Genomic DNA, 9,308 nt, shown 5'->3' with positions numbered 1-9,308 from the left:
TTAACTTCTTGCTGGCATTAATGTTATCATTTATATATATTAGAAAGAATAATGGGCTTAATGTGGGTCCTTGTGGAACGCCTGTGGATACAGGTTTGAATGATGAACATTTTTCATTACAATAAACCCTTTGTTGTTTATGAGTAAGGCAACTTTTAAATAATTTTAATGGTATACCTGTAATCCCTGTTTGATACATTTTAGACAACAATATTTATGGTCTAACGTGTCAAAGGCTTTACTCAGATCAGTAAGCACATCTACTGCATACAATTATTTATTTTTTTCTAAAACCTGAATAGACATCGCTGACAAATTGTAAAATTGCAGCTTCCATTGAACGGTGGGCTCTAAAACTATGGTGAAATTTATGAGAGAATTTTGCTCAATATAATTAACTAAGCAAACAGAAATTACTTTTCAAAGACTTTAATAAAAACGGGAAGAATGCAAATGGGCCTGTAATTATTTGTCAGGTCTATCTCCAGACTTGAATATTGGAATTACTTTAGCTCTTTTTAATAAATCAGGAAAATTACCAATTTTTAATGAAAGGTTTATTATGTATGTCAGTGGAATAGATACCAAGGAAGAATATTTTAATATTTCTGGAGAAACATCATCATTTACAGATGTGTGTGTGTATGTGTGTGTGTGTCAAAAACTCACCCTCTCCTGTTTTGAAGAGCCGCCGCTATGCGCCATGCCTTCTCTACCTGGCTTCCTTTCACTCCAGACAAAGTAAGAACCACTCCACCTGAGCGATGTGAACCAGCATCAGGCAATGGCTGAGTGAGCACTTGTGGTTCTATTGCTTCCAGCGGGACATGTATGACTGTAAGAACATACCTATCCTAATTTTATTGCCTCTATTACACACACACACACACACACACACACACACACACACACACACACACACACACACACACATTACTTAGCCCTATACCAGCAGAAATTACTTTCCTGCCTGCTGTGGCCACCACTAATCCAGTGACCTGACCCCTGCTCCAGTCACCTGCACACACACAGGTCACAAGGAAACACCAGTAGTCCACTTATAGACAGGGAAACACATGTATCTGCTCACACACACTCCAGCTACCTGCATCTCTGCTGTACGTGCTGCACAATAAACCACTCAAGGAATCTTCCTACATATATACATCTCACACTTCCTTATATGCACACTCACACTCCAGCCTGAGACTACACTGGTGGCCCCGGAGTGACACATAATAGAGTAAGCCCACCTCACGTTTGCTCCCTTTACCTACGACGTTGTCGACTAGTTCCCACACATAGAGGCCACCTGGGCACATGCTGGACTTACCAACACAATGACTGCAGCTTTTCGTTGCCCCCATCCCCACCAATACTGCTGCCCAGGTCGTTAGGCTGCTGCAATCTCCTCCTGATGAGAATAAGTACCCAGAGGTCAAGGAAAAACTCCTGCAGGTTTTTGAGAGAATGCAGCTGACGTACCTGCAGCATCTGGACTCAATTTAGCTGGACAGCCACCGCCCCTATGCCCTCATGGCTCATATGTAGTCACTGAATACCCCCCTCCATGCTGCCAATCCCAGAGGATCTTCTTCAGCATTGCCACCTCCAGTTGATGCCTGTTGGACTGTGCCATCACCTTGCTGCCTTGCCTCCCAGCCTGACACTCCAAGAGTATGTGCAGAGGGTTGACCCCCTCTACAAAGTGTATCTACAAGCTGCTGCGCCTTCGCATCCCAGTGCCCCTGTGCATCTTCCCCTCAATATCATTCAGTGCTGAGTGCCCGTGAAGCGAATGTGCTCCCTACCATACCCACCGGCTTCATAACTCACCTTGAGAAGATTGAGCAAAGCCTCACCCACCTTCAATGCCCTCCCACTCCTGGTCCCTCAGATCGAGTTAGTGGAGTGTTAGAAACGATACTGTTGCACCTAGAAAGGTTTGAAAATCGCTTCTCCATGGATAATGTCTGGCCCCACGCAAGTAGGCCCAGTGAAGTGGGGTTTCTATCACCACCTTTTTGATGTGCATGTGCATCAGTGTCAACCACCCTATGCATGGCAGGGAAACTTCTTGCACAGGGGATAGTAAACATCACACCTCTCATCTCTCCCGCTGTTATACCATGAGCATTGCTCTGGGTGGCTGATCGGACTTTGGGCATCCACTTCCTCCTTGACGCAGGTACTGTGGTCAGCATAGTGTCCTTGCCCCACAGGACACACAGGATTCCTCCACTCACGACCTCCTGGTGGCCAACAGCACCCTCATCGCTACATATGGCACTCAACTCTTCACTTGACACTGGCGCTGCACGCCTGCTTCATACAACCCTTCACTGTCACTGATGTTCACCATCCTGGGTGTGGACTTCCTGAGCACCCACAGCTTGCTTGTGGATCCCAGAAGCCGTCTGCTCATCTACAAATCCTCTGGCACCACCATCCATGCCATTCCGTGTCCAAACCACACCCCAGTCATCTCCCACCTCCAGCCTGCTTAACATTTCATCTCGGGGGACACTGCCGCCGACCTATGGACGACGTGCTGCTTCTGTACCCTTCCGTAATTTTCTGATCTACTGGAGGCTCTAGCTACCTGAACTAGTCGGCACTGACACTGTACCTACAGTAAGACCCAGTGAACTGTTTCTGCTGCTATGAGATTTTGTAGTGTCCTGACTTAGTCCCAGTAGACTTGAAAATCATGAACGCCGTGACGGAGCCCCTCTCTCAGCGGTGTGGCGGCTACTGCGCATGCGCACTGAGGTGCCTGTGACGTCAATGGGACGTCATCCCTACCTGCCTGCCGAGTACTGACGTCACCGCCTGTACTCAGCGTTATGGAACACACCGGACCCGCCTCCCCCATTAATTTGGAGATGGATCTAGCTGTCAGTGATGAGGAGGATGAAAATGAGCATTGGCCACCCTTGCCCTTGTTGCCTGCCACGGAAGCTACATCTTTATCTGCTGGTCCTCGCCCCACTCGTCGTGCCACCTCCTCTACCAAGCGATCTATGGATGACACGTCTGACAGTGGTAGTGAGCCACTCGTTCCAGCTGCCAAGACACCTAAACATGGACAAGCCAGCACTTCATCCGAGAACCCCTCAACACTGCCTGCTTGAGGCCTTGTCCCTGCCCCCTCACCTACACTTCCAGCTTTTGCTCATCGTACTGAATGCATTAAGCTTGCCTTCACTGGACTTCCATCTGTAGAGACGAAGCTTCGTTGGCTTGATGAGGTCAACAAAACATATCAACTTGAAAGGGAACTCGCTGAGGTGAAGATGGCAGCTGTAACCTCTCAGTTTGTCTACATCACATGCTGCCGCCAGGACACTGTAGAGCACGTGACTGAGAATGAGTTTCTCTCACCCTGCGTATAGAAGACTCCCCCATGAGGCAAAGAAAATACCTGAGCTATTTGGTCACTCGGTATCCTACCGGTGTGGATCTGTCCCTTGCCTTGGAGCTCTCTGGTGTTCATTCTGCCCGCCGTTTTCAACAAAATGGTGTCCCCATCAATCATATCGTAGTGGCCTGGAGTCTGGATGCCCCGCCTCCTGCCACCATCTCCTTCAGTTTTCTTCCATGTCTTCCTGATTGTGAAATACGCAGGATTAGGGATGAACCATGTTGTTACCGATGTTGGGGCGTTGGTCACATATCACGCTATTGCAGTGCTGCAGAGAAATGTGTGTGGTGTGCTGGTAACCATGACTCCCACACATGCCCTCACCGCTCCCCTCCGCCACCCCCTCTTGACTCTGCCTCTGCCACAGGGACCGTGCAACCACCCAACCCTCCTACATCTACTGGCATCCACTGGAAGTGTCCTCGGTGTGGCAAACAGGGTGTTAATGTGTGGTATGGATGTGCCAGGTGGCCCTGTGACGCAGCCAGCCCCGCCTCCTCCTCCACCGCCTATCTCTACGGTTCCTGCACCTGCTGCCTCTGCTACATCAGTCACCCCTGGTTCTCAAACTTCGTGAGACTGTCGCTACCTTAATGTCTCGGAGCGCTATGATGCACTCGAAACTCGCCTGGTCAAATTTGTCACCAAACAAGACTCTATGGACACAGTCCTCAATACTCTTGTTGAGGGCCAAAAGGCAATGATTGCCACGGTCTCCTCAATCAATGCCAAGTTTGGGGCTCTCTTCCCGCTTGGACAAACTGGACAAGGAATCATCAACACCCTTCTCTCTCCCACATGGGACACAGCGCATAAGTGAACTTCCTGCTGCCTCCTCCAACATAGGCTCTTGCAAAACGAAGGGGAGACTTCACTAGTGCCATGGACTTCACGTCATTTCTTGGAATGCCTGCAGTATAAGGGACTTGGCGAGACTTACAGCTCTGAAGGCATATGTGTACAGGCACAACCCTACCATCATCTTCATACAGGAAGCCTTTGTGGGCCCTTTGCTTGGTGAAAGACAGGCTCCTCCACTCTCTGGTTACGTTTCTTATGTCCATCCCGTCAGGAATGGCCTCCACTACAAACGCACCCACGATCCTCACTACAAACTCTTCATCCGAAGCTGTGGGTGCCGTGCTCCAACAGCAGATGAATGGTGTGCCCACACCTATCGCCTTCTTCAGTAAGTGCATCAAACATGCGCAATGGAAGTACAGCATCTCTGACAGGGAGCTACTGGTCATATATGCAGCCATCCACAACTTCCGCCACCTTCTGGAAGCCAGGCAGTTCCACATCCTCATGGACCACAAGCCTCTGATATACGCCATGACCCAATGTGGCAACAATTTCATACCTCGAGTGTTGCAGCAGCTGACGTACATTTCTAAGTACACCACGGACATCCGCCTCATACGGGGTGAGAATAACATCATGGCGGATACCCTTTTACACGGGGTAGTAGCTGTCCTTCCACTGGCAGTGCCCCCTCGACTACAGGGTAGTAGCAGCAGCACAACAAGCGGATCCCAAACTCCAGCAGCTACTCCACGGTCCCATTGCTTTGAAGCTCAAGCAGCAACAAGTCCCCAGGTTGCCACACAAGCTTTGGTGTGACGTGTCATGCGGGCAGATATGCCCGTACATCTCACCATGCTACCGACAGACTTTGTTCTGTCACTTCCACTTACTGGCCCACTTGGATGTAAAAAGGCCCGCAGCACATTATAGAGAAATGTGCAGCGTGGCCTGCAATGCGCCAGGACATTCAGCAGTGGACATGGGCATGCCTCATCTATCAGGCCAGCAAGGTGCACCACCACACCAAAACGCCTCTGCAAACCATCCTGAAACCCATCCAGCGCTTCAACACAGTGCACATCGATATCGTCGGTCCCCTGCCAGCATTCTGTGGTATAAAAACTACATGAAAAATAGAAAAAGACAAACTAATTTGATGGTACAAAGGTGTTAAGTCTCAGGTCTCTCTCTCTCTCTCTCTCTCTCTCTCTCTCTCTCTCTCTCTCTCTCTCTCTCTCTCTCTCTCTACACACACACACACACACACACACACACACACACACACACACACACACACACACAAACACACACACACACGGACACTTCGTGGTCATTTGGTAGGAAGTACTGGTTCATCAATGGGCTGGCTCCCATTAACACCAAGGTGTTATGTCCTTTCTAGTGACCAAGCTGTGATTATTATTGTTGTTGTTCTTGTTGTTGTTGTTGTTGTCGTTGTTATTGTTGTAACTGTTATTCACCCAGCAGGAGTGAGGCTTTCGGCCTTGCTCCCGCTGTGAGGGGTTCTGATTTTGTTACCACAAATCTCTACATCCCACCGCTCCACTTGACCCCTTGAAGATACAACGATGATTTGGCCAGGAGCATCTTTTGGTGTGCATCACATATAAAAATTGTAACTTCAGTCTCAGAAACATCTCCTTATAGGTAACGTTTAACACTGCATCTTCCTTATTTTATGACATTTCTTAGTCAGACATACCATTTTGCCGTATTTTGCATATTTCAACTTATCCACATGTGAGGGAAGGTTTTTGCCTTGCAACTTGCGCAACTAACGTCTCATTACTACAGCTGAAGTTCGAGCGCGCAAAATGCGCGAATTAAATGCCACAACTCACTTTATATATTGGATAGTCTGTTTTGGTTGACACCATCAGACTTAGCAGTGATCTAGTGAGTCAAGATGTATTGTAAAAACTTGACGACCAAACAGAGAAAGAAAATGGTATTACAACAAGTTGAACTGTGAAGAATGTAAAAAAAAAAAAAAATAACTTGTTTTACTTAAGCTCGCCATTTTCAACGGTTACTCACTGAATGCTTACATATATATTACATTAAATAGGAAAAACTCCTGTGAACATGATAATGTGATCAGAATGCAGATAAATCTCCACATATTGAAAACAGCGTCATTTATAGCAAAAATTAGAACCAACCCAGCTGTTGGGGGAAGTCCTTTTTAAGTTGTTCCATAGCTTAAAGCACCAATTATCTGGTTACTGTAATTATTTTTTATTATTTTTATTATTATTATTATTATTATTATTATTGGCAGCAGAAGCTGTAATAAGAGCTAGTATCATATCCATGGCAAGAAGGGGAATGAAGGACTCATTAAGACCAGCCAAAAAAACAAGGAAAAAGAGAAAGAAAAGAGCTATGAGGTGGAAGGGAATGGGGAGTTTTCAGAACTACTGGTTGTCACTGTTCGACTCTTGACCAGCAGGGGCACAGGAAACGCAGGTAACAGTGCAGGTGTTTATTCACAGAAGGTGTGAACAGAAGGCTGGAGGTAGGTGATCTCTCGGCGCCAGGCCGCGCACTTCAACTTAACACTTATGACTGAAGCCTAGCTCGTTCACTCATACACGTATTCATGCCTCACACAAGTCTCGCTCATTCACTCGTTCACACAACTAGCTAACAACCACACACCTCCCCCGAGACATAAGGAAGATTCCTTATCTTTGTTATGGCTACCGTAACACATGAAACAAAGTTACAATGATTGAAGTACAGAAAACACGGTACATATACACAAAACAAACACAGCGTACAATGAACACGTACGACTAATCGTAGGTGCTACGGTGCCACCGCACCTGCAGTCGTCTCGGCTCCCTACGCTGTCGGCTGCTTCGACGCTCTGGTTGCTCTCGGCCACGGTGTACCCCGTTACCCTGATGCTCCGGGCTGCCGGGATGGTGGTGTTCCTCGTGACCCTGATGCTGAAGCGCTGCACCGCCATGAGCGGTGTGCTGCTCGACAGGAAGGGGAGCAAGAGGTCTGTGTGGGCGTAGGTGTCTTCTATTACGCCACATCACGCGACCGCTGCCCATCTTGATGAGGTAGTCTCTCCTTCGCCCAACAGCCACGATGACACCCAGGCGATCCCAGAGGCCTGTCGTGTGATCTTGAACGTCGACGTGGCCACCGAGGTGCAGGAGAGGAAGAGTACGGGCGGACGCGTCGTGGCGAAGTTTCGCTTTCTTCCTCAGTCGCTCTGCCTTGGCGTCGCACTCATCAGCAGCGCGCTGCCACTGCTGAGCGTATGAGCGATGATGAGCCGGGACACAGGACCTCATAGGATGACCGAAGAGGACTTGTGCTGGTGATCGCCCTTCCGCCCTCGGAGTGTTGCGCAGTTCCAGCAACCCGCGAGCGAACGCATCCTCGTCCAGGTGTCCCTGCTGTGTGGTCGTGAGGATCAGCTTCTTCACGGACTTGACCGCTGCCTCGGCGTGACCATTGGAGCGTGGATAATGAGGTGAAGATACACGATGCTCCACCCCCCATCGAGCCAGGAAGCGCCGTACCGATGAAGAAGTGAACTGCGGTCCACCGTCAGTCCTCAGGAGAACAGGCACGCCCGTGTCGGCGAACACACCCCGAAGGACACGAACGAGCTGATCAGCCGATGCTGGACGTGAGCATGCAGACACGTGAGGCCACCCAGACAAGCGATCTACATACACGAGGTATGTACGGCCTGCTGCGTGGAAGTAGTCTGCAGAAACTGACTCAAACACCCTGCTGGGTGTGTCCGTGTCCTGCCAGAGAGGTTCGTTGGCTTGGCTTGGTAGGAGTGGACGGCATAGTGAGCATCCAGAAACGACGTTCTCAACGTCTCTGTCCATACCAGGCCAGTACACCGTTTGTCGGGCCCGTCGCTTGGTGCGCTCCATCCCCTGATGACTGTCATGGAGTCGCTCTAGTGTTTCTCGGCGGAGGCTGTGAGGAATAAGAAGCCTCGGCCCGTAAACCACCAGGTCGTCGTCTACGGCCAGCAGACTGCGCACCGGCCAGTACGTACGCAAGCGGTGATCGAGGTCGTGGCAATGATCAGGGAAGCCCTCGATGATGACGTTCTTGAGCAAGCAGTACTCCCCGTCTCTTGCTGCTGCGGCACGTACCATTTCCACAGTCTGATCCTGGAGTGGTGCTAAGCGGACGCCGTCCTCATTGGTGGCAGATAACGCTGAGATGACCGCTGAGTGGAGAGGGTCGAGGTCACCAGAAGTAGCAGCATCCTCTTCCTCCACTGGGTCCTGTACTGGAGCACGTGAGAGGGCGTCGGGCACACAGTGTGTCGATCCCTTTTGCCAGCTTGCTGTGAAAGAATACTGAGCAAGCTTCTCCCTCATGCGCTGCAGCCGCAGGTTCTCTATTTCTCCCAACAACTTGCTATTGAGGAGAGGTATCAGCGGGCGGTGGTCGAGCACTAGATCGAAGTGAGGGAGTCCTTTCAGGTAGGTGCCACATTTCCTGACTGCCCAGACGATTGCAGCCATTTCCAACTCTATTACTGCATAGCGGCTCTCTGTGTCTGTAACAAATCTTGACCCGCATTGCACCATCTTCCACTGGTCACTGTGCTTCTGCAGGAGAACGAATCCAAATCCGTGCATCCTTGAGGCGTCAGTCTGTAGCATCGTTGGTAATGATGGGTCGAAGTATGCCAAGACAGGTGGGCTGACGAGACACTGTTTCACCTTCTCAAACGCCTCTTCATGGTTAGGAGACCAGCACCAACTGTTCTTCGGGCGTAAGAGATCTCTGAGGGGTTGTGCAGCTGCAGCCACAGCAGGAGAAAAGCTTCCAAGCTGGTTTGTAAGACCCATGAATGATCGTAAGTCGGTGATGTGCTGTGGTCGTGGGAAGTCAGAGATTGCCTTAACTTTCTTTGAGTCTGTCGTGGAGCCTTGTCCAGAAACAGAGTAACCACAGTAATCTACCACTCTTTCCGCGAATGTAAACTTCTGTGGGTTGAGAGTGATGCCGTGCTGGTCACACCGCCGCACAATCTGAATGACATGGGCTAAGTGCGCAC

At 49.6% G+C, this 9,308-nt stretch overlaps 1 protein-coding gene across 7 annotated transcripts in view; it reads right to left on the bottom strand.

Moving 5' to 3' along the window:
• Positions 1-9,308, bottom strand: part of LOC135106739 (uncharacterized) — a 34,698-nt gene that overhangs the window by 6,789 nt on the left and 18,601 nt on the right. For 3 of the 7 annotated variants that reach the window (XM_064016003.1, XM_064016002.1, XM_064016004.1), the window contains one exon: positions 670-835. The exons of 1 other annotated variant lie outside the window; for it this stretch is intronic. In XM_064016003.1, the coding sequence (XP_063872073.1) occupies positions 670-835 (166 nt within the window). Of the gene's footprint in view, positions 1-669; positions 850-1,333; positions 1,415-9,308 lie in introns of those variants that run through there. 3 more of the 7 variants (XR_010271446.1, XR_010271447.1, XM_064016006.1) reach the window with 3 other exon arrangements.

This window comes from Scylla paramamosain, chromosome 14, assembly GCF_035594125.1.
Source record: "Scylla paramamosain isolate STU-SP2022 chromosome 14, ASM3559412v1, whole genome shotgun sequence".
NCBI lineage: Eukaryota > Metazoa > Arthropoda > Malacostraca > Decapoda > Portunidae > Scylla > Scylla paramamosain.
The sequence above is the reverse complement of the archived record's forward strand: the minus strand, read 5'-3'. Positions and strand labels throughout refer to the sequence as shown.